The sequence below is a fragment of the Hippopotamus amphibius genome, chromosome 6 (assembly GCF_030028045.1).
Source record: "Hippopotamus amphibius kiboko isolate mHipAmp2 chromosome 6, mHipAmp2.hap2, whole genome shotgun sequence".
In the NCBI taxonomy this organism is placed as follows: Eukaryota; Metazoa; Chordata; class Mammalia; order Artiodactyla; family Hippopotamidae; genus Hippopotamus; species Hippopotamus amphibius.
In genome coordinates this window covers 149,348,635-149,375,699 of record NC_080191.1, presented here as the reverse complement: position 1 = coordinate 149,375,699, position 27,065 = coordinate 149,348,635, and the positions used below count along the sequence as shown (strand labels likewise).

The following is a 27,065-nucleotide window of genomic DNA, read 5'->3' as shown; positions in this document are numbered from 1 at the left end:
GATTATTTTCAATAGTAATAATAGCAATAAACTCTATATTGCATAGAGGAGACTATATATTTTAAATACCCTTTTTGACATGAAAAGATGTTTAGCATCACTACTTAGTAGAGAACTATAAATCAAAACTACAATGAGATGCCACCTCACACCAGACAGAATGGCCATCATTAAAAAGTCTACAAATAATAAATGCTAGAGAGGGTGTGGAAAAAAGTGATCACTCCTACACTGTTGGTGGGAATGTATTTTGCCAAAAGCTTTACTTTCAGTTTCATGGTTCATAGGATTCTCTGGCAAAGTAACCGCTCTACACTCAGTTAAACAAGAATTTAGAGAGACTTTATTAAATTAACAAAGATTACAGTATACTAAGAAAGAATAGTAAAGACAGAGGTTCATACATCACTAAACTGGGGAAGCATCTACATTCAGATCCAAGCAGTGCTAGGAAGTCCTGAGTGACAGCAATCTGGAGTCCCAGTTGGGAAGGGTCCCAGGCAGTGCACCCACTCCATGGGTGAAACTTCAGATTGGAGTTCTGGGGGCTTCTGCTTATAATTCCAGGCCTCAAACTGATATCATCAGTTTGCATGAAAAAGTGCAGCTCTGGATTTACTTTAACAATGTTGTTGTTTTCGTTATGTGAGTCACAAGATTCTCCAGACCCCGGGGAACTGGCCAGGTCCCCAGGGTTCAAGAAATTCCAAGAACCACTCCCTTTCTTATAGTGAGCACGATTTGACTTGCTAGCAGCAATTGTTAGATGTGTGCTTAAGCAGGCACACAGTCCAGGCAGGGTCACAGGTCGGTCAGAGGCCTGCTTCTGTCTCTGAGGCCTGAACAAGACTATATTACTAACTTTCCCAACAGAATGTAAGTTGGTGCAGCCACTATGGAAAACAGTATGGAGGTTCCTTAGAAAACTAAAAATAGAATTACCATATGATCCAGCAATCCCACTCCTGGGCATATATCCAGACAAAACTATCATTCAAAAAGATACATGCACCCCTGTGTTCATAGCAGCACTATTTACAATAGCCAATACATGGAAATAACCTAAATGTCTATTGACAGATGAATGGATAAAGATGTGGTACATATATACAATGGAATACTACTCAGCCATAAAAAAGAAAGAAAGAATGCCATCTGTGCAACATGGATGGACCTAGAGATTATCATACTAAGTGAAGTAAGTCAGAAAGATCAAGACAAATACCATATGATATCACTTATATGTGGAATCTAAAATATGGCACAAATGAATTTATCTACAAAACAGAAACAGACTGACAGACATAGAGAACAGACTTGTGATTGCCAAGGGGAAGGAAGGGTGGGGGAAGGATAGACTGGGAGTTTGGGGTTAGTAGATGCAAACTATTACATGTAGAGTAGATAAACAACAAGATCTCACTGTATAGCACAGGGAACTATATCCAATATCCTGGGATAAACCATAATGGAAAAGAATATAAAAAACAGAATGTATATACGTGTATAACTGAGTCACTTTGCTATACAACAGAAACTAACATAACATTGTAAATCAACTATACTTCAATAAAAAATAAAATAAAATGCCCTTTTGAACCCAATATATACTCAGTAGAGTAGACAATTTGGAAATGTCTGTGAAAATACAACTATTGGGGCATGATTATTTATAACTTTGAAGATAATTTAAATGCTCAGTAGTAATATGAGCTTAAAGCATTAGAGATATTCATGAGTTTTAGAATAAACTGGTTCATAATACAAGTAACAGCAATTTTGAAAATTTCTTGTGGATCTCATGAAATGAGATATTTTAAATACAATACACTCCTCTTTTACTATAACTGAATGTTTAAAATTTGACCAGGAGTGACATCAGTGATATGGCAGAACAGGAGGTTCCCAGTTTGTATCATCCCTGGCAACAATAATTTGGCAGCCATTAACAGACAAAAGTGTCTTTGTGGGAGCTCTGGAATCAAGGTAAAACACTGTGAAACCTCAGGGGGGCCCAAGACCAAGGAAGTCTGTTTTAATAAAGCAGGCCCAAACCAAGGGTGATGACACCCCTACAGTGCTCCTAGCTAGACTCAGAAACAGTTCTGACCCCTGTAGATTTGGCTACAGCCCATTTGACCTTGGTCCTGCCACCAGCACAAGCTGCCAAGGAACCTAGGAGAAGTCATGCCTGCCTGTGCCTCAATAATAAACCCACAGCTATGGACACTGAAGTAACTCATGATCTGACTCCATCCCCTTTCAACCACCATCCATAAGCAGTTCTACCACCCTAGGGATCTGGTTGGAGACACACTCATTTGCATCCCCAGAGATCCTGAAATGTCCTGGTGACACAGCTCTAGGCCCTTCCCACTGCAGTCAAGGAACAGTTCTACCCACCTAGGAATCTGGTGGGAAACATGACGATTCATGCTTTCAGAGCCATGACTGCAGATCTCAGTTCCAGCTGTGTACCCTGAAGCAATCCTGGGACTCGGTTCCAGCTCCTATCAACCATAGTCCAGAGCCAGCCTGCCTGTCCAGGGACCCACCCCATGGCCCAATAGAAGCCCTCCCAAGGGCCCAAAAAGAGGCAGATTTTTCCACATACCTGATAATAGAAATGCCATCTGTAGACCCAACTGCAGACCCTGAAGTGGACCCTTGTCCCAGCACCAGCCCTACTAAGAAAAATACTAGAGGCAGTTCTGTCCATCCAGGGACCAAACAGGATCCATACCAGCCCAAGTCCCTGGTAACAGGCTCACCAAACACAGACCCCACTGTGAACACAACAACAGCCGGGTGACCTAGCTCTAATCCATCTCAACTATAATTCTGCAGGTAATCCCATCAGCCTGGGAAACCACTAGAAGCCAACACTGGAGCACCTAAATATTTAAGGCAAATATTAACAGACTGAAGGAATAAATAGACAGCAATACAATAATAGTAAGGAAATTTAATACCCCACTTTCAATAATGGATAGATTATTCAGACAGAAAATAAATATGGAAAAAACAGATTTGAATAACACTATAGACTAAATTGATATAATTGACATATACAGAACATTCCATCCAACAGCACAAGAAAACACATTTTTTCCAAGTATACACAGAACACTCTCCAGAACAGATCATATGTTGGCCCATAAAAGAAGACTTAACAAATTAATGAAGATTGAAATCATATCATGTATCCTTTTCTAATCACAATGATATAAAACTAGGAATAATAATAAGAGGAATATTGAAAAATTCACAAATACATGTAAGTTAAATAACACTCTGGAAAATCCAATAGGTCAAAGAAGAAATAAAAAAGAAATCAAAAAGTATTTTGAGACAAACAAAAATGAAAACACAACATACCAAAACTTATGTAATGCAGCAAAAGCAGTCCTAAGAGGGAAATTTATAGCAGTAAACAATTACATTAAGAAAAAGGGAAGATGTCAAATAAACCACCTAACTTTACACCTCAAGGAACTTGAAAAAGAAGAACAAACTAGGCCCAAAGTTAGCAGAAGGAAGGAAAGAATAAAGATTAGAGCAAAACAAATGAAATGGAGACTAGAAAAACAATGTAAAAAAATCAACACTAGAAGGTATTCTGAAAGGATAAATAAAATTGACATTTTATCTAGACTAACTAAAAAAGAGAGAGATGATTCAAAAGTATAAATGAAAGAGAAGACATTACAGCTTATATCACAGAAATACAAAGGATCATAAGAGACTACTATGAAATATTATACACCAACAAATTGGAGAGCCTAGAAGGTGTGGACAGATTTCTAGAAACATACAATCTTCCACGAAAAAAGTCATGAAGAAATAGAATATCTGAACAGACTAATTATAAGTATGCATTTTGAAGCAGCAATTAAAAGCCTCCCAACAAAGAAAAGACTAGGACCAGATGGCTTCACTGGTGAATTACACAAAACATTTAAATAATTAACAGCAGTTCTTCTCGAACTCTTTCAAAAATAGAAGAGGAGGGGACTTCCTAGGTGGCACAGTGGTTAGGAATCTGCCTGCCAATGCAGGGAACCCGGGTTCGAGCCCTGCCCTGGGAAGATCCCACAGGCTGTGGAGCAACTAAGCCCGTGCACCACAACTATTTAGCCTGCACTCTAGAGCCTGTGAGCCACAACTATTGAGCCCATGTGCCACAATTTCTGAAGTCCATGTGCCCAGAGCCCATGCTCTGCAACAAGAAGCCACTGCAATAAGGAGCCAGCACACCACAATGAAGAGGAGCCCCCACTTGCCACAACTAGAGAAAGCCCACATGCAGCAACGAAGGCCCAACACAGCCAATAAACAAATTAAATAAATAAAAATAAATAAATTTATTTAAAAAAATAGAAGAGGAGGAAATACTTCCAGACTAATTTTTCAAGGCCAGCATTACCCTAATACCAAAGGCAAGTAAGGACACTACAAGAAAGGAAAATTACAGGTCAATATCCTTAATGAACATAGATACAAAAGTCCTCAACAAAATACTAGCAAAGCAAACTCAACAGCACATTGAAAGGATCATACATTGTAATCAAGTGAGATTTATTCCTGGGATGCAAGTTTCCCAGGACATATACAAATTAACAAACATGATACATCACCTTAAGAAAATAAAAGATAAAAATTATATGATCATCTGAATAGATGCAGGAAAAAAAAAGCATCTGACAAAATTCAACATCCATTATGATTAAAATCTCTCAAATTAGGTATAAAAAGAGTGTACCTCAACATAATAAAGACAGCATATGGCCATCATACTCAACAGTGAAAAGCTGAAAGTTCTTCCTCTAAAATCAGGAACAAGACAAGGATTCTGACTCTTGTCATTTTTAATTCAACATAGTACTGGAAGTCCTATACAGAGCAACAAGAAATAAAAGCCATCCAAATAAGAAAGGAAGGAACTTCCCTGGTTGCACAGTGGTTAAGAATCCACCTGCCAATGCAGGGGACACAGGTTTGAGCCCTGGTCCAGGAAGATCCCACATGCCACAGAGAAACCAAGTCTATGCGCCACAACTACTGAGCCTGTGCTCTACAGCCCATGAGCCACAACTACTGAGCCTGTGTACCACAACTACTAAAGCCCATGTGCCTAGAAGCCCGTGCTCCACAATAAGCAAGCCCATCGCAATGAGAAGCCCATGCACTGCAACAAAGAGTAGCCCCCACTCAATGCAACTAGAGAAAACTCAGGCACAGCAACAAAGATTCGATGCAGCCAATGAATAAATAATAAGAAAGGAAGAAGTAAAATTGTCTCTATTTGCAGATGATACAATCTTATAAATAGAAAACCTTAAAGCCTCCACAAAGAAATTTAGAACTAATAAATGAATTCCATAAAATTGCAGGATACAAAACTAATATACAATAATCATTTGCATTTCTGTACACAATAATGACTATCCAAAAAAGAAATTAAGAAAACAATTTTATTTATAATAGCATCAAAAATAATAAAATAATACTTAGGAAAAAATTTAACAAAGGAGACAAAATACCCATACACTGAAAACTGTAAGACATTGACGAAAGATGGAAGAATACACAAATAAATAGACAGATATCCTGCATTCACAGACTGGAAGAATAAATATTGTTAAAATTCCATACTACCCAAAGAAATCTACAGATTTAGTGCAATCACTATAAAAATTTCAATGGCATTTTTCAAAGAAGTAGAAAAAAAATTAGTCAAAATTCATATGGATCCACACAAAAACCTGAATAGCCAAAGCAATCTTGAGAAAGAATAACAGAGTTGAGGGCATCACACTTCCTGACTTCAAACTATATTACAAAGCTATCACACCAGAATGGTACTGGCAAATAAACTGGCACATAGACCAATGGAACAGAATAAAGAGCCCAGAAGTAAATCCACATGTCAATGAGTCTAAGACAAGGATGTGAAGAATACACAATGGAAAAAGGATAGTCTCTTTAATAAATGGCATTGAAAAAACTGGATATCCACATGCAAAAGAGTGAAACTAGACCCCTATCTTACACCATATTCAAAAATCAATTCAAAATGGATTAAAGACTTAAAAGTAAGACCTGAAACTATAAAACACTTAGAAGAAATCACAGGGGAAAATCTCCTTGATATTGGTCTTGGCAATGATGTTTTGGATATGACACCAAAAGCATAGGCAAAAATAAACAAGTGGGACTATGTCAAACTAAAAAACTTATGCACAGCAAAGGAAATAACAAAATAAAAAGGCAACCTATGAAATAAGAGAAAATATTTGCAAACAATATATTAGGGGTTACAAAACATGTTAATGAGTTAAATATCCAAAACATGTAAGGAACTCTTACAAGTCAATAGCAAAATAACCTGATTTCAAAAATGTGCAAAAGTTTAGAATAGACATTTTTTCCAAGACATACAAATGGCCAACAGATGTATGAGCATCACTAATCATCAGGGAAATGCATATCAAAACAATGAACTGTTAGGATGGCTGTCATCCAGAAGGCAAGATAACAAGTATTAGCAAAGATGTGGAAAAAGGGAACTCTTGTGCACTGTTGATGGGAATGTAAATTGCTATAGCCAAAATGGAAAACAATATGGAGGGTCCTCAAAAAATTTTAAAGGAACTATAATATGATCCAGCAATCCTATGATTGGATATATACCCAGAGAAACAAAGTCAGTACCTTGAAAAAACATCTGCACTCTCATGTTCACTACAACGTTATTCACAATAGCTAAGGTGTGAAACAATCTAAGTGTCTGTTGAGAGATGAATGGTAAAGAAAATGTGAAATAGATACATGCACACAATATTATTCAGGCATAAAAAGGTAGGAAATCCTGCCATTTGTGACAATATGAGTGAATCTGGAGAATATAAAGCTAAGTAAAATAAGCCAGACACAGAAAGACAAACACTCTATAATCTTATTTACATGTGGAACCTAAAAAGTCTAACTCAGAGAACCAGAGAGTAGAATATTTGTTGCTGGGTCCTAAAGGTGGGGAAAATGGGGAGACATACGTCAAAGGGCATAAACTTTCAGCATGGCGACTATAGTTAATAATACTGTATTGTGTGCTTGAAATTTGATCAGAATAGGTGCTGAGAGTTCTCACCACACTGAAAAAAATAAAAGTGACTATGTGAGACGTGAGGTGATAGATGTATTAACTTGATTATAGTAGTCATTTCACAATGTATACATGTATCAAACTATCACATTTTACACCTTAAATATACAATTTTGGTCAAGTATGCCTCAATAAAACTTAGGGAAAAATTAAAATAGCTAAGCTAAAAAAAAGTGGCCAAATTCAACAGTTTAATAGCATTCGATGAAACAAAATAATTCTCACAATCTTAGGTGAACTTAAAATGACAATACTAAGAGTAAAACGAAAGGGGACATTACTGGAGCCAGTTTTTTTTTATATGAAAAAAATGTTTAGGCTACTAAGTATCAGTGTTGATACTACTTATAGGGGGATAATAATAGGAAACACAAAAGAAAAAGATGTGATCTTACCTGACTATACATAACCCTGGGTACCTTACAGTGTCTTGCTTTGGGAGAACATAAGGGTGACTGTTTTGATGACACTGCCATTCATTTCAGAAAGACTTTACATTACCCACACTGTTTTTCCCAACTCTTAAAGAAGGGGCTTCAGTTTAAATATCTCTGTTCTTCCTAGTCCTATCCTTGTGTGATCCCTAAATTACAGGCTGTTCAATTCAATGAAATAAGCACAGCCTGTATGTGTTCATGTGCCCGTGTCTGCTTGTATGTTTGCATGAGCTTGCAAGCGTGGAGAAAACAAGGGGGAATCATGGCGTGGCCATTTTAAGGATATCTGGTTGGACTTTTAGCAAACAGGCACTCTGCCTCTCTGAAAAGTTAGAAATATTAAAATACTGTATGGATCATTAGTACATTTATGTCTCTTTCTATTTTATCCCCATAAAAATATATTTACCCATAAAAAAGATGCTTTCACTGAAGATTATATTAAACACTCCAAGTTTTCCTTTCAACCCTAAAAAGGAATATAAAACATGCCAATTTCTATGGAAGGGCAAAGATTATGTTCACTGTACCATACTGCAGGGAACAGCTACGATACCTCTCTGCAGTGCAAAGTTGACCACGTTAAGAAATAGTTCTCGAGCAGGAACAAGAATAAGCACCTACCAGGTAGCAGGTGTGAATTAGTCATCTCAGTTAATCTTCCCAAATAAATTCCTGAGAAGGTTTCCTTACTACCATTTATAGATGAAGGAACTACATCCCAGCAAATCTATGATATCACAGTAATTTTTCTTTCTCCTAGATATTCTGCCTGTCACCACATTTCATCCTAAAAATGGTGAAAATCGTAGCATCTTTAAAATCTAAAGGGGTTGCCATACAGGTGGAGGTAGCAGGAGGATGTGTGGTGGGCATTTTCCCTGATATTATGAAATCTAGGTTCAACTACAATTTCACGGGTTGTTTTAAAAAGGCTTTATTTCCTCATATATGATTTGTGGATAATAATGCTTAGCTTGGCAAGCCTACGGTACAATATTGATGCAACACAGCTTTTAAATCACAAGATTCTAACATATGTCACCAGTTTTCACCCTTCCTTTACCTGAAGCTGCCTCTTCTTTGTGATCATCACATGAATCAATAAAAACAGCCTTGTAAGGTAAATACATGGCCTTATTTCTGAAATAAATAAATAATAAGAAAAAAGGTAATGAAGGTAAAGCATATAAATTCCAGAAAACAATTAAACATAGCCATATATTACCCAAGGAATATAAATGGCTAAGTGTCCAAGGGTCATTATGTGCTTATCTTAGTAAGAACCCAAGAAATAGGACATTGATGGCTCAGATATCTTATTAGAAATTTCTTATCTGCAGAAGGAGGGGGAGGAGGAAGAGGAGGAGGGGGAGGGATGGGGCGAGGGAGGAAGAGGAGGCGATAACAATGACTATGTTTGATAAGAGAGGAAATTTTGAACACATGGCAAAGGCAGACAAAAACAAAAACAAAAAGCAAAACATATTGACCCCTTCTTTTAAGTTTTCAATTATAGACAGGTTCTGAGGCTGGATCAGATTCCTTGAGTTGCCTGTCCAAATTGCAAAAGATGTGATAAAAGGATCATACTCTGTTTATATTAAACATATTTACAACCTTTCATGGTTATACTTGTAACATTTTTCACTATAACGGAGCCTGCAATAGATTAATTAAAATAACCCCGCTACAGCGTTCCTGTACTGCCTCTGTTACACTTTGCCATTCCTTCTGTGGCTCTTCACCGAGACATGTCACCTCCTACCCTTATGTTCAAGTTGACTGAGTTTTAGTTTACAGTCATCTTGCTTGATGTTTTATTTCTTATCCTAGCTTCCACTTTTTTTCTTCTAACAAAACAGTCTAGTCTTAACTCTGAGGTCAGTATCTATTCAGCTTTTATCTTTCCTTTCCATTTACCCATTGATATAAAAATGGTTCATGAATGAAGGAGCAGTATATTAGTGAAAGGGAATATCTGATGCAACAATGCATCTGGTTATCAGGACCTCTCTATAAAATTTATATCTACCAGTTATTGTTGGTTTGTTTCCTTGTTTTTGATTTCCATATGGTTTTTGGAAAACAGAACAGAGAGTGCTAATGCACAGTTCCCATGCTGAGTACTGCCTTCAGGAAATGTTCATTTTGGTCCTTGGAGCTGGCAAGAAGGCTGCACAGACACTCCTTGTGGGTGGGTTTATTCTTATATTATTTTAAGAGGATTTTTTTATATTTATTTCCTACTTTCTAATACACCTGCTTTAAAATCCATTCTGATGGTTGAACAAGTCACTTAGCCTTTCTGCAATTCCTTCCTCTGTAAATTCTCACTGGGATATTAAAAGCATTCATGTACTTAAAATTTTGAAATGTTCTAAAATTTGTAAAGAAAAATAGAGGAGCTGTAAGTTTGTTTATAATGTAGAAAAGAAACAAGCTTCAGCAACCTGGATTTGTATCTCTGCACATCACTGACTAACCTTGACTTTCACAGATCATTTAACTTCTCTTTGCTTCAGTTTCTGTATCTCTGAACAAGGGATAATAACAACATCTTCCTTAACACTTGTAAAGGGGGTGAAAGGATATCATAGATACGAAAGTATTTGGGGGGAGCGGGGTGGGATGAATTGGGAGATTGGGATTGATGTGTATATACACTACTGATACTAGTATAAAAAAGATAACTAGTGAGAATCACTGTATATAGCACAGGGAACTCTACTCAATGCTCTATGGTGACCTAAGTGGGAAGGAAATCCAAAAAAGGAGGTGATATATGTATATGTATAGCTGATTCACTTTGCTGTACAGCAGAAACTAATAAAACACTATAAAGCAACTATTTAATTAAAATTAAAATTAATTAAAAATTAATTTAAAAAAAAGAAAATGTTTTGCAAATGGAAAATATTTGTGGAAACCTTAACCTTAAAGTCACCATTGTGTTTTATTTTCAAACACATCAGGTGACCAACCTAAAATTTTACAAGATTCTAGAATTCACAAACTTCTTTTCATGAGCACATTTGCTCTAGTTAACAGTGTTCACCAACAAAGTGAAAACTATTTTGATAGTCCCCATGGGGTTGTTTGTTTTTAGCCTCCTAATTTGTTGCCTTTACATGAAAAAAGGTTTTCACACACATCGTCAAAAAATGGACTAGTTTAAGACAAATACTAAAAGTGAGGAAGTCTAGGGAAAAACAAGTTCCTGGTGAATATTAGATGTCTAAAAAGTATTAGAAATAATTAACTCTGAGGGAAAATGAAGGACTACCCACATTTCCAAATTTAACCAACACCATTTTAAGGGACTAAAGCTTATTCCTATTGATTCTGCTTCCCATAGGCTAAAATGTAAAATTGACATTTGGGTCTTATTCTCAAATCAACATCCTTCAATGTTTTCTCACACTCTCAGTCCTAAAGGTCTTTCTGGGGATACTTGGGGAAGTCACAAAATAGGCCATTACATATAGGGCTACAAGAGACACACCTGGAGCAGACTAGTTTCTGGTTGGAGCAGGTGAAAAACATAGCCTAGATGCCCACCCCCAGTCACTGTACAGCTCTTGCCAGCCTGTGTTTGATATTTAAAATTTTCTCTTTACTCCTTTTCCAGATAGAAATCTCATGTTAGGTGAGCCTGACTTGCTCTCATTCTAACAGTTTACCTTAAAAGAGCTGACTACCTTACAAATAAAAGTGCCACTCTCCTATCCATCCTCCTTTAAGAGTGTGGATTTCATCGATATGGTTATTTTCGTGGATATTCCATGAATATTTTATATCACTGACAACAGAGTACTAGCCTCAACAAGCATTTTGCATATTCTGGGATTGCACTGTTACTGCTGTATTTACCTAAACCCTTTCTCATTCCCTCTTTTGTTGCTATGGCAAGAATTCCTCATGTTCATCCTGTGACCTTTCCTGATTTTTCTTAGAAGTCTGAAGAGCAGCCATATGTTAAGTTACAACCATTAATTTGAGAAGAGATGACTCCTTAGTGGTGCTGCCTGTGCTCTGCTCACAGGTCATAGCTGTGACACATACATTTCTCATGAATCTTATTCACTGGAAGAAATGCAAACCATGTGCCTTTCCTAGATCACCTGAGGCAAAATAATTTTGTAATTAGATATACATGGTCTTGTGATATTAACAATTATTAAGCTTTTAATAGGAAAGAGGACTTTTCCACAGAAGACAGTTAATTTCAGAGCAGTATTTGATTTATTTTTTTTTTTAGTGTTTCACATAAGACATTAGGAGAAGAAAGAAATCTAATACATAACTTTACGTTTAACCTCATTCTTTTTGCTTTTTTAGACTTTTATTTCCCATAAACTTTCCCTATAGCACCTGTTCAACACATACAGGCTCTGAGAAAGTTTTTGTTTTCTTGTGGAAAGAAAATATGAGAATAACACTGATAAGTCACATATACAGACCCCCAAAAAGAAGGAGGAAAGGTATTTTGGTTTTAAGAGAGAGGGTGAAAAGCTGGTATGATATAATGCAAATTATTAAACAAGTATGTCCCATGTGCCTCTTTATCTTCTTTCTTATAGTTAAAGCCTTCGTGCAAATTTTGACTATTTACTCGTACAGGGGTCCTCTAAGTGGTCCTCTGACCCCATTATATTTTTAAACATTATCGAGGATCCCAAAGATTTTTTTGCTTTATGTAGGTTATATTTAGAAAGGTTTATCATATTAAAAATTAAAATGTAAAAACTTAAAAATATGTAGTTATTCATTTAAGAACAATAAACCCATTACATGCTAACATAAAATGCATACTTTATGAAAAATAAGTATATTTTTAAATGCATACAGGAATAGCATTGTTTTACATTTTTGCAAATCTCTTTAATATATGGCATCATAAAATAAAATTGGGATCACATCTGATTCTGCATTCAATCTGTTGCAGTATGGTTGAACTTTATGAAGAAATCCAATCTGACACAAGATGTATTGTTAGAAAAGGAAAGAGAATGTTAATAGACTTTTCAGATAATCCTGAATATTCTTCTTTGATACTACACCAAGACTTGACAAGGAGTAGTTTCTTAAAAATTAGTTACAATGAGGATTCTTAAACCATATCAATCAACTTGTATTCTGTTTCATTAAAAGCAATTGGTCTTCCTTACACTTTGAATGGATTGTTTACCCATGCATGAGTTAGTAACATCATACATTGGTTATTTGGGAAATAATGCATCACTTGCAGATTTCTATTATGCAATAGTAAATTTTAAAAATTGCATATGTTAATATCACCAATACCATCAGAAAAGTCTTTAAGCATTGGGTGGCTGTCACGCTCACAGTGACAGATATAAGTTTTCCAAAATTCTAATTTTTGCTTGAAAGCTCAAACTTCTAGTACTGGCAATAAATACTGTCAGTTGTGTTCCTTTAAGTGACAGGCACACTCATTTCATTTTCAAGAAGTGTCTTCCAAAATCCAGGTCTGATAATCATAGTTTGTTAGTTGTTCTTCCAAGTAAAACATGATGTTCCATGGAAACAGCAGCTAAGTCAGCTTACAAAGGCAAACAATGGCATGAGTGCACAAGTGCTTTTCCTCAAGACAGCCATCATGCTTTGTTATGCTGGAGAGAAGGGTTTTCTGCTTATGTCCCGTCTCATCACACCAAATATTAACAAGACACATACTCAAGGGCTGAGATTTGTAATTCTGAGTGCGGCAAGTGCACACAATGATGAAGAATACATTCAATTTCTACTACAACAGTTTGCTATCACTGATTCAATTCCTGCAAAAAAGCCAGCAACTTTACCCACCATGGCTTTTACAACATCAGTGCAAATATCAACACAGTGAAAAGGGAAAGTGATATATTAATATTATTATAAAAATAATAATAATATTGTAACCCTCCTTGGCAATCTGCAGACCACACTTTGAGAACCACTATACCAGTTTATAGCATACGTACTTGGGATCCTCTCAGCTTTGGTATCTCTCATGTTTCTTCAGAATAGTTGCAATGACTGTCTTCTTAAAAAATGTTTCTATCATGTGCTTGCTTAGTAATCCCTAAAGCCTTAGTAATTTCTTCCATAAAATTAAAAATATTTTAACTAAGGAACAAATCCTTAATAGGATTCTGCCTTCCCCTATAGTGAATTTATTACTTTAGCTAAGCAAATTTACATGGCACTTTTTAATATGATTTACCATCCTCTATCACCAAGTCATTTGGGGGCCACTCTTCCAATTTGGATTTTCTACCTCTCTTCTCTAAGTGTGATCACTTCAAAGAATAGCTCAAGACTCACTTCCTCCTGATGTCTTTCCAAAGTTTGCATTTTCCTGTCATTGCAGATCCTTTACACAAACCTTTTGGTTTTTTCCATCTCCTTTGTATGTGTCCCACAACTGTTTCAAGTTTCACTTTACTTATTGTTGGTTATGTGTGTATTTTTATAATTTTTCACAATTGGATTAAGACTTCTTTTGGAGGCTAGTTGCTTAGTACCTAACACAGCTTTTTAAACAAACAAAAAAATATATGCTGTTGCATTATATTCACAGAAATGGCAGCACTTTTAAAGATATCTGGAAAATGTATTCTCTCAAAAGTAATGTGAGATGACACTTTTTTTGGCACAGGTCACAACAGGTTGCGATTCAGTACTTTTAGCCAAAGAGAACCAGATATCTAGACAGGAGATTTAGTCATCTTTGCCAACAAAGAGAGAGTTCATAAACATATTAGAAAACCCCTTTGAATTTCAAAGAGAAACCATTAACATTCTCATTTATAGTTTTAGTAATTAGTAGACTTCCCTAATTGGAGTCACTGAGTAATGGTGATTTGGTCTATAAGTAAACACTGTATCCAAAATTGAGAGCCTTTCCCATAATCAAAGTCCATATCCAATTCAAATTTTGGCTTTCAACTTGTAAACTGTAATACAGTATATAGTCAGGGGTTTAGCTAGAATGGACACTCTATACATAAATGCAATGCTCGTTATGGTAGATTTCCACAAATTCTGTTATTTCAACAAAGGAAAATCACAGGCAACTGTCAGAAGTCCAATTGTTTCAAGAATAAGAGTTATATTAATATTTATCCTTTGGTATAAGAGCAAAATGGGGTTTTCTAGTAGGTAAAATATTGTTTCTGGTTGTCATTTATTAGTCTCCAGACCAAAAAAATCATGTTAATATGAACAATTTGATAATATATGAATAGTTTTGATTTTGCTATCTCATATTTTAAAAGAAATAAGCATCTCACTTCATTATCCAGTAAAACTATATAGTAGAATTCACTCTAATTTATTTCAGTTCATTTTAAAGATTCTTGCATAACTGCTAGTTGAAGGCAGCATAAAAAAATAATAGAATGCAAGCAGACATTTATTTCCATACAATAGGGCTACTCAAAATATGAGTTTATGTATTTACCCTTCTGGTTCTTTTCTTTAGAACCTGTACAGTGTCTGGAACATGGTTTACTCTCAATAATTGTTGCTGAATGAATCATAAGTAATTTCTGGTAGGTTAGAACAGAGGGGAATTTATTAATCATACTTTTCAAAGCTATCATTCTAAAATGCAGCCCACCCAAGTAACACAGAGAATAGAAAAAAACATGTGCTATTTGTCATGCTGTTCTTGAACCACCACCACCACCACTCCACCCTCCTCCCCCACAATATTACACAGGCAGATGAATAAGGCTTTACATCTACATCTTTGGTTTCTGAATTTTGATAGCTTTTCTACAGGTGAGCTGATAGCTGGTATTTGGTTCATGAACCCTACAGAAAAGATAATAGGGCCAACACCATATTATTTTTTAAGAGAAAATGCCAAGAACAAAAAATGAAAATGTCAAAAGATAGGTTGATATACTGTATTACTTAAAGACTGTTTTGTTGGGAGAACTGACCAAGTGATTTACTCACAGCTTTTACTGGACAGTCTTTGGATTACAATGTAGATGAAAAATAAATGGGAATCCATTTCATGTTTATTCTGTCTAGGCATTTGACTGATGGAAAAAAAATGGGAAGACACAATTACAGTCTACAAAAATGTGGGGGTTTTTTTTCAGATTTTCAAATTATGAAAAATAATTTTGTATTGGGAATTTTTTTCAAAGGGTCGACTTATCTGTATCTCTACATCCTTTTATTACATAAACTGCCTATCATTCCTCAACACATCTGCATACAGGTAGGGATTATGAAATTGCATAAAGCTGACGTTCAAATAGCATATAGGTACAAAGGTCAGTGGAGAGAGGACCTTGGTATACTCAGGTCAAAACAGATGTAGATCTCCCTGGTGAATCTCAGATAAGATTGGGTTCTCTGGTGGCCCCTGAGGAATCGTGTGTTCAGCCACTCAGTAACACTGCTTTATTCCATAAACATTCATTGAATGTCCATGAATTTGCTAGAGGTCTCCAATACAGAGTAATTAATAGAGTGAAAAAAGTAAAAGAAATAGAAAAAGAAATGGTCTCCCTTGGTCAAAAAAGGCATTTCACTGCACACTTCTAAAGATCCAGTAGAGAGGGACTTCTCTGGTGGCACAGTGGTTAAGAATCCACCCACCAATGCAGGGGACCTGGTTTCAATCTCTGGTCCTGGCAGATCCCACATGCTGCGTGCCTCGGAGCAACTAAGCCTGTGCACCACAACTACTGAGGCTGCACTCTACAACTACAGAAGCCCGCGCACCTAGAGCCTGTGCTCCGCAACAAGAGAAGCCACTGCACTGAGAAGCCTGCGCACCGCAACAAAGAGTAGCCCCCACTCCCCACAACTAGAGGGAAAAGCTTGCCCACAGCTACGAAGACCCAACACAACCAAAAAGTAAATTAATTAAAAAAAAAGATCCAGTAGGGTGTCATACTTATTTCTGATGATTATTTGATGTATGTTAACTGATGATATTCATACTCATGAAGAATATAGAAGACTAAAATGAATATGGAAAAATATGTAAGCCCTAAAAGCTCCTTCTAAAGGTTCCTATTTCTGCATACTGATGACCCATTAAGTCTGTTATTTGATTCCCTTAATCTTCACTCTATTTTTGTCTATAAGGAAATCTCATTCTCAAATTCTAAAGCAAAATATACCTAAACATGGATCCTAATGATTATTTAATGTGTATTAACTATTAGGTCTATAAAGAGGACATGCAATATAACATCTCCCTTCTAACTATATATTTTTCAGAACTATGACAATACAGCAATTTTTTAGAATATTTATTCTATTGACTCTTGGTCATATCAAGAAATTAGGTGTTTGTTGCTCACTTGAGGAATTCCAGAATTTAATATTTTCTACATAAAATTAATTGTAATTTGGGGGAAAAAACATCAGGGATGATATTCAGGTTACTCCCCTGTTTGGCTCCTTCTTTAAATTTGTTTTCTTCTGCTGTGCCATGTACGTGCTCGAATCTCAAGACATAGTTGAGAATGATTTCTTGTTGCTATTTCCCTAAAGAGTTAAGTTTACTTTCATACTTTTGCAAAAACATGCTTTGCCACTGATTTGGCAGAGCTATATGCTTTATTTGACAACAATCTACTGTAATTTTCTTATTTCAAAAACCAATGCCTTTAATTCTAATTTTATGCTCTAATACTTTATAAAATAGCTCCATTTCTCCCATGTAGATTAAATTGGGTCATTTCATTGTTCTGTCTTGCTTGGCAATGTAAGATATTCAAAGTGAGTACATGGACTTCTCAATTCTTCTCAATTTGTTAAAGACTATTATGCTTTATTTTGGCTTTTAATTCTAATTATCAATCTTTTGTAGTGAAGCAAGTGACCAAATAAGACACAACCATGATTTCATTGAATCCTTGTGTAGTGACAGCACTATTGCTTAAGTTCTCTTTACATTATGATTGCTTTCACCTACCCAGGAATTCTGGTTACTATGTTGAGATTTGGTATTATACCAAGAGCCCATGGGGAAAGAAGTTCTCAGAAGAAACCACATAGAACAATTGCTGATTTTTCTGTAAATCTGTTACGAGGACACAAATTGTTACGTTATAGTACATCTGGTAAGGTGAACTTTCTGGTTGTACTACAAAAAATTTTCAAATTGAGCAACTGGCTTATTTAAAACAAACTCTATGCCTTTCTTTCCATTAGCTACCAGTAAACCTAGAAAAAAACAAAGAGTTTGGTCCATCTCAACCAAAACCTTAGAATCTTGTGACATGTCTTTTATACACTAACATCATCTAGGTGTCAGCTTAACTACCCTACTTTCAATCTTGCTTTCCTCATCCAGTTTTTTTTTATTATTAATTGTGATAAAGCACATAAAATGTAAAATTTACCATCTTATCCATTCTTTAAATGTACAGTTCAGTAGCGCTAATTACATTCACTCTGTTGTACAGTCTCCAGAACTCTTCATCTTGCAAAACTAAAACTTTATACCATTTAACAACAACTCTCCATTCCCCTCACACCCCAGCCCATGGCAACCACCCTTCTACTTTCTGTCTCTATGAATTTATCTACTCTAGGTACTTCATATAAATAGAATGATACAGTATTCATCTTTTTATGATTGGCTTATCTAACTTAGCATAAGTCCTGAAGTTTCACCCATGTTGCAAGCATGTGTCAGAATTTCCTTCCTTTTCAAGGCTGAATAATATTCCATTGTATATATATATCACATTGTGTTAATCCATTTATCTGTTGAGGGACACAGGTTGCTTCCACTTTTTGGATATTGTGAATAACAATGCTATGAACATGGAGATGTATCTTTGAAACTCTGCTTTCAATTCTTTTGGGTATATACACAGAAGTGGGAATGCTAGATCATATTGTAACTCTATTTTTAATTTTTTAAGGAACTGCCATACTGTTTTTCATAGCAGCTGTACCTTCTTACATTCCCATAAACTGTGCACTCATGTTCCGATATTTCCACATCCTCACCAACACTTGTTATTATTTTCTGATTTTTTAATAGTAGCCATTCTAATGAGTGTGAGATAATATCTCACTGTGGTTTTGATTTGCATTTCCTTAATGATTAGTGATGCTGAGCATCTTTTCATGTGCTTATTGGCCATTTGTATATCTTCTTTGGAGAAATGTCTATTCAAGCCCTTTGCCCATGTTTTAATTACGCTGTTTTTTCATTGTTGAGTTTTAGGAGCTCCTTATATATGCTAGATATTAATCCTGTATCAGATACAAGATTTGCAAATATTTTCTCTTTCCACTGCTGCCTTTTCACTCTGTTGATAGTGTCCCTTGATGCACATAAGTTTTAATTTTGATATGGTCCAATTTATTTTTCCTTTTGTTCCCTGTGAGTAATTTTTACTCTGACTTAACCTCATAAATATTCTATAAGCTGCCTTCAAAGCTACCTAAAACAGAATATAAATAGATAATAATGTAATCACTCATTCTTCAACATCACGTATTCTGAGATTTTCCTATGATATTTTAATTTTTTGGACCTTGTTATGAACTCTTTTTTATTTGTTAATGGTATGAATGTAACAAATACTGTTTGCCTATCTGAACAAAAATTATCCATGTAGAGAGGCAATTCTCCTTGGGTCTCCTGAATTTTTGCATGTCTTGTGAACAAGGCATTCACTGGCCTTTGCTCTGAGCTATCTTTTCAGAGATGACTGTGTGATAAACAACCTTGGAAGAAAAGAAAGTCTGCTTACAGCCTTGGAAGATGAAGATAGTGTCTCCCTCTAGACCTACAAATAGGCATGCTTACCATCCATTATAAAACATCTACATTCCCTAAGCTCGGGATTGCTTTCCTATAATGCAGCTTACTCCATAAGGCTTCACCTGGCCTTCTTTGCATTGCTATCTGGAAATTGCAGCTAAAGGAACCAGTATAACAAAAGACTGATACATTGGCTACTGCTATTGCTATGAGTAAGAAACTGTCCTTTTTCTCTAGCCTTGGAGGTTCAGGTCGTCTACAAATACCATGAAACTATCTCATGCTAACTCGTTAGCTTGAAAGTAGGGGAAAACTCACGCTTCACAGTGATCAACAATATATTCTAAGAGATTTTTTGTGAATATCCTTGAAAGTCATTTAGCCTAATCTCCCACTCAGTCAAGAATTTCTTCTACACATCCTGACAGATGGCATTCTAAATATCACCTAAATGATTCCAGTAAAAGGAAACTCTTCTCAAAGCCTGTTGCATCATTGGTTATTAAGTCCCTCCTTATGTTGAACTGAACTATTTGTAACTCTATAATACTGGGTTTTTCTGTATCTCATCTGTTTTTACATAGAATAATTATTCTACTTTCCACATGGCAGGTCTTTGTATTTGAAAGTACTTACTTAGTCTCCACTAATCTTGCTTTACTCTCTAAACTTATCGATTTCATTCCATATTCTTCATACACTATGTGCTCTAGATCCATTGGACGTTCTAGACACACTCCAAAATGGTGATGATTCCCACAGATGTGTCTATATGGCTAAAGCACAATTCAGTGGAAATATCATTTATCATTTGAACAGAATGCCTTTGATTCATTTAACATAAATTTTATATACAGTTTTTGTAGCACTATCATATTGACCTATCATGTTTATCTTGTGATTAGTTAAAATATTCAGAATTTTTCCACAGGGCCACTCTCAAGCCATGATTATATTAGTAAAACTGATTTTTAGAATCCATAAGATTTTCAACCTGTCCATATTGCTTTGAATTTAGTTCCTGTCATCAGTGATATTATTCTTCGTTAGGTAAAATTTATGCCATCTAAAAAATTTATAGGAATCCTTTCAATCTCTTAATCTTAGTCACTAATGGAAATATTATCCACAAAAAGGACTAAGAACAAGCCATTAAACTTTCATAATAATCTAGACTATACTTCAACAGTACTGATCAGTTATTCAACGGGTTATAATCTACTGAATGATGCCATTATCCAGAATAAATATCACCATCGTATCCACAAGGATATCACGCTTTGGCAAAATAAAAATGTTTCATATCCCTGGCATTCTCTAGATCTGCCAACTATTTCTAAAAGAATATGTCAGCATTTCACAAGATATTAAGACGAATGTCATTCAGGAGGATGAGTCACTGCTAATTTACTTTGCTAATGACTAAGCAAGGTAAAGGAAACTGAATTTAGGCATCTTAGCCTAAGTAAGAAATTGCTTCCCTGATCCCTTATCTCATAAAAAACTAAAGTCTTAAGCCCCTGAAGCAGTGATAATTAATGTTCTCACTCACAGAGTTCAGGCTTCTGCTTGAGATGTAGAAGCAAAACACATCTTTCTCTGCGGCAATAGGTATGAAATTCTCCTACCTCCATTGCCACTTTTTGATGTGGTTGGAAAAAGTCTATATCTTTATTGTGGTGATGATTATAAACTTTAAAAAGCATTAAACTGTATACTTTAAAAAGGTGAATACTACTATATGTAGATTATACCTCAATAAAATTGATTTAAATAAAAGTACATAAAACATGAAGTTAATTTTCTAAAGATTAGAGAATAAATATAAAGATGGGGAAAAGAACATGAAATCAATATTGCCTTTAAAAAAACTTAATTTTGAAATGGTAATAATCACCATTAAAACTTAGGTCTTTTGATGATGGGTGATGCCTTAGAGGGCCAGGACAGGGAGAGTGGGAGGGAGTCGCGGGAGGGAGGGGATATGGGGATATATGTATAAATACAGCTGATTCACTTTGGTGTACCTCAAAAGCTGGTACAAGAGTGTAAAGCAATTATGTTCCAATAAAGAGCTTAAAAAAATAAAAAAATAAAGGAATGAGTAATGACATCCTTAAAAAAAAAAAAAAAAGATAAAACTTAGGTCTAGAAAGATCTCCCAAGGAACTTGAGTAATCTATCTTAATCTTTGATTTTAATATTCTGTTTAATTTAACACTTTTTTTGAATTAGTAATTAATCCAAGTTATCTCTACAAATGATAAATGATAAAGGACAAAGTCCACAATCATGTCAATAGATCCAGAGGGTATTTGAAAAGAATTAAGCATTTATTTCTGATATTAACTCTTGGAAAATAATATTTTTTCTCAAATTAGTTCATAATCATAATTATCAGTGAAATACTGAAGCATCCCTAGACCACCTCACTTAAATTCCTTTTAAAAAAATTTAGCCTATGCAGTAAGAGAAGAAAAAAATGTAAATATTGAAGATCAGTACCAAACATCATTATTTGCAGATGATGTGAATAAAACTAAATTATTGCAATATTAAGAAATAAAGATACAAAAATAAGTAATTTTCAAATACATACCTAAATGCTAGCAATAAGAAGTTAGGAAATATAATGGAAAAAAATCCCATTCTTATCAGGCTTACATGTGGTGCTTCTCAAACTTTAATGTGCATACAAATCACTTGAGGGTTTTATTAAAATGCAGATTCAGTAGGTTTGGGGATAAAGATTTTACATGTCTAGTGAGCTCCCAGGTGCTCACACACACATGCATATATTACCAGGTATAATAATTATCTATAATTTTTAAACTTTAGAATTAATAAGAAACTTATAAAACCTCTATTTTTAAAAAGGTAAAAGGAAGGTTAAAATATTACTGGAAGACATAAAAGAATATTTGAAAGAAGAGAATGTTACGTTCTTGGATAGGAAGGCAATGGTACAAAAATGTCTATTCTTCCTAAAATTAGTTTAATGCACTTAACATCAGTAGAAACCACAAAATGTGGGGAGTTTTGCAACTTTAAAAAAATGAAGATTATAAAGTTCATCAGAAAGAATAAATATGCCATATCGGATCATTATTTTCATAAGGAGACCATTAAGCAGTTCTTTCCCTTCCAGAAATTAATGTCAAGAATTAAAACCATTTGTTTCTGTCACAGAAACAGACAGGTCAAAAGTATATATACAAAGTCTAGCCACTGATCCAAGCATGCATTTGAACCTAGTGTATAATAAAGGTGCATTTATAAAGGTGGCATATCCAATCACTGAGAAAAAGATAAATCATCTGACAAGCGAATTCTGGCCTCACAACATTATAACCTTAGGACTTAATAAAACAAGTGCACATGCAAACATATACACACACACACATTAAATTATGTGAACTTTAATATAAAAGAAAATTTTTTAAGCATTCACAAATAGGAATCATAAAGATCTAAGATAAATCACCAGGAACCAAATGATAAAGAAAGTAAACATATCTATTATAGTATTTGTTACTTCATATGCTCGCATTCTCTTAGAATAAAGCTAGTGAGAAATCATGGCCCATTATTAACACCGTCTTCATTCTTCTGACAACAATTCAATGACTTCCATAGTTTATCTGTTCTGACACGATGCTTGTTTTTACCACCATCCCCATTGGCATAACTAAATCAGAGTTATTGCCTCGCTTTTAAGATCAAACCGATTAGCATAGAAATCTCTCTCTGATTATAATTGTAGTCTTTTTAATTTTCACTACAGTCCCAGTCAGATTGTCCATTTCAGTCAGAGAGAGCCTCCTACAGTTCCTCAAGTGGTATTAAATGATAAATGATGAAGAACCTTTTAAAGGATCAATCAATATTTCCTCTACAAGTTGTACACAACATAAAAGAAATCTTTCAAATGGTATGTCATTTTAGAAAGCATCGAATAAACCAATGAAAGTATAAAAACTAGGCATTGCAATCACCAGTAGCATTTTCTTGCCAAATGTCTAATTAGGCATATTATAAACACACAGTGAATGCTTCAATAATTATAAGGGAGCCAAAAGTAATAAATAAAATATAATATCTCATCCCAAATTTCTAAACTTCCTTCTATAAGTATATCTCCACCTCTCAGGGTAGACTGGGCCCTGGTCTTTTTGATCCCTCTTATGAAGCTATGATTCATGCGGCTCAGTGTAGGGTGGTGCTATGGTGTAAAAGAACCTAGCCCAGCTTAGCATTAGTGATTTCCAAACTCATGTCCTCTACTGTATTTCTTCAACACCAAAGAAAGGACTTGTAATTATAAGCAATTTAAAAAAAGAAATCTATTCTTTTTAAAAATTACACTGAAACAGTGTTTATCTCACCAACTCTCACTACCCACAAAAACTTCCTCCTCCACCAAGGCCACTTTGATCATTCTTCCTCTCCCTCCTCCCTCTATTTTACTAAACCCTTCTCTTAATACTCGCACCACACCACATCCTTTTCTTTAGTCTATTCCATTTTTACCAAAAGAACATGTCTGACAAATGATATTCTTGGAGAATAGCATAGCAAAATCAAAATACCACATCATGGGCAAAGAGATGTCAAAGGCAAGAAATGTTCATTCAGTAAGGATCTGTCTCATCACATTTGCAGACATTTGCCAAAAATGCGTAAGTGAATAAAGATTACAAAGTAAAAGGAAAGAATTAGCTATGATGTGGAAGAATATGTTCTGGTCAGAGTCAGAAGACCCAGGCCCCTAAACAGAGCACTGTTCTTTTCACTCTGATCTAATTTTACAAGATTACTTTTACAGGGATAAAATATACAAACATGCTTTGTAAGCATACTTTTTTCTGAATTAAAATTAAGTATTAGTAGATATTAATAGTTCAGTATGGATGTGGAATAAACTCATGTAATAGGCATTAACTTTCCAATATTTTAATCAGAAATCACCAAAGCAAATGGTCATTGTTCTTGGGAGACTAATGTATTCACATGTATTCATTTGTACAAATTACTAGTCATAGAATGCAGTAAAACTTTACTAATTTGAGCCCCGCTAATTCAGAAATCATCATAGAGAAGGAGTAAAGTGTAATATGAAGTGCTGTGGCTAGAGATGGGAAACATAATAATAAACTTGAATCAGCATTGCAACTAACTACTGTATGATTTTAGAGGGGTCCTTTAGCCTCTCTGGATTCTGTTCACTTGTGTTTAAAGTGAGCTAAATTATTCAGTCAATCCATCTCACCGTCATATAATTCTATGATTACTATGTAGGTCAGATAGAGGCTTCTTTTTTACTTTATTCTTTCTATAAGCAATGTTTCTTGGAATGGAATTATTCTTGTCTGCATTTTTTTTTTCAGTCTGGAGTTTGTGAACAGCCTTAAAGGGCCACATGAATTAACTAAATTTGGGCAACCATGTTTATGTGCCTTTTTCTGGACAGAGATCCATAGCTTTCATCGGATTCTCAAAAAGCTCTGTGAACCTCTCAAAAAAAGATTAGGAACCACTTACTTCAGTAATGAACTAATTCCAAGTGATTCTCATCAACTTGTAAAAACAGGCTCACATAAAGATTGCTTAATAATCCTGTGTTGGTTCTGTAACATTTTGTGTCATACGTCGATAACACAACACACTCTATTTTGATATAAGCTACACCTTGAACTTTCACTAATGGCTGTCTCCTCATTCGGTGATGGGTCATGGCCTACATCTGTCTAGTTCACCTCATTATATCAAATGCATTGAACAGTGCCTGGCTCTCCGTGAAGCAAGGAAGAGGAAGGCTACCAGTTTATCTTTAGGGGAAGAGGGCAGCGGTGGAGTGATCACCTCATCTGAGCTTGAATTGAGACTCCAGAACTCTGAGATAATGGAAGAATCAGTGAGCAAGGACAGATAATCTTATTCAAAAGTCAAGCCTTGTAATTTCAATAAAAGACAATGGAAACCCAAAGTGAACAAGGGCCTTACCAAAAGTGGCAAGTTCAGGACCAGAGTCCTTAGCCGATGGTACAGGACTCCTTCCATTCCACTACCTTATCCAGCTGGATGAAAGACACAGAACCCACCTTGGAGTGCAAATGAACACGTTAGCTAAATTCCAGTTCCTTTCTTTCAACTGAAATTCAGCAGCTAGCAATCTCCTCCTTCATTATAAGCAGACATACCATGAATAATCTGTGATTTTTGCCCGATTTATTAATATATAACAAAGAAAATAACGCCACGTCCTATATGCAATGTAAGTTGGATTCAAATCCGTTGTCATTGTTATATCTATAAAAGTTAGCCAGTGTTATAAATAAAATTGCTTTTATCATGCAAACAATTTTTCAATAATGCTTGTTTATTTGTCTTAACTGACAATTACAGGAAGAAAAATGCTCCATTACTATCTTTTAAAATGTGTAGTATGTAAAATTGAACAAATGTTATTTCATTCCTGTACACTCCTGGTAATTGACTTTTAAAAGCTTAACAACATTTGCATTTCTTTTGTCTTTTCAGGAGCATTGTTTTGAACCCAGCCTATTTCCGAAATCATCTCCGTCAGGCAACAGTGTTTAGATGTCTGGAGAGATATTCAGAGGCTGCCCGGTATGTTTGTTATAACTTTTGTGAAGATTTATTTCACGTTAAATTCATTTTATTCTCAGCTTCTGGTAACAGCATAATAGAATTTTCCATTTCTCTCATGGAATATGATTTTACCAGAATTATTGTCTTATAAACGTCAAACCAACAATTATTGACTATCTTTTTTTTTTTAATTAAGGCCATTCTGTGTTCATAGCTCTTAGTAAAATTCAAACTTTCCAGCCAAGAGGTCACTGATAATGTTGAGAAAACTTCCAGGGAAGATTAGAAATGAACTTGACCTCTTGCTCTCAAGTACGTTCCTGATCCTGGTTGTAATGACACAATTTTGTGGCTGTCTCTTTCTCGAGTTCTGGAAATAAAATCCAATCACATAAAAAGGATCCCAGAAGCCCACTTCTAGAGAAGACGGCATCAGTTATAACACCAAAGGTTTTTAGAGGTGCCCTAAAGTATTGTCTCTTGGACCCACAATATGTTTCATAGAAACCTAGTGAAGTGGCTCCTGATATTCTCATCCTCAGAACCTAGACTTACGGCAAAGAATTGCAAGAATTGGGCAACAGCCTCAAATGCTACATTCAGATTTCCTTTGCACCTGTGACAACCACAGCTTTTTATTTCTGGGTCAAGAGCATCATATCAGACTCCCCTTCCCTTTGATAAATTCTCTCAAAGAATTTTCTTCATCTCCCAATGTATAGGTACCTATTGTTTCTTAACCATCCATTTTACTACCCCAGGAATTTATCAAGAAAGTGTGAGTGGTTTCTACACATACTCCAACCATAACACTTAGGGAGAAATCCACAGTAACAGGAATGTGCAGCCTAGGTTGCTGGTGGCTGCTGTCTCTAGGTTTATATGTATATGGATAGCTGATTCACTTTGCTGTAGAGAAGAAACTAACACAATATTGTAAAGCAACTATACTCCAATAAAAAAATTTTTAAAAACTTTCTTGGAAAATGAAGTTTAAGAAATTTAAATAGATAATAAAATGGTTCCATAAAATTGATACTATGAGTCTGACATGAATTCCATTTTATAAGATGGAATTAAATGATGGGTA

General features: G+C 35.2%; 1 protein-coding gene across 1 annotated transcript in view; it reads left to right on the top strand.

Annotated features, from left to right (window-relative positions):
• Positions 1 to 27,065, top strand: part of SPATA16 (spermatogenesis associated 16) — a 213,308-nt gene that overhangs the window by 60,413 nt on the left and 125,830 nt on the right. The window contains exon 4 of the mRNA XM_057737812.1: positions 25,904 to 25,993. Within this exon, the coding sequence (XP_057593795.1) occupies positions 25,904 to 25,993 (90 nt within the window). The remainder of the gene's footprint in view (positions 1 to 25,903; positions 25,994 to 27,065) is intronic.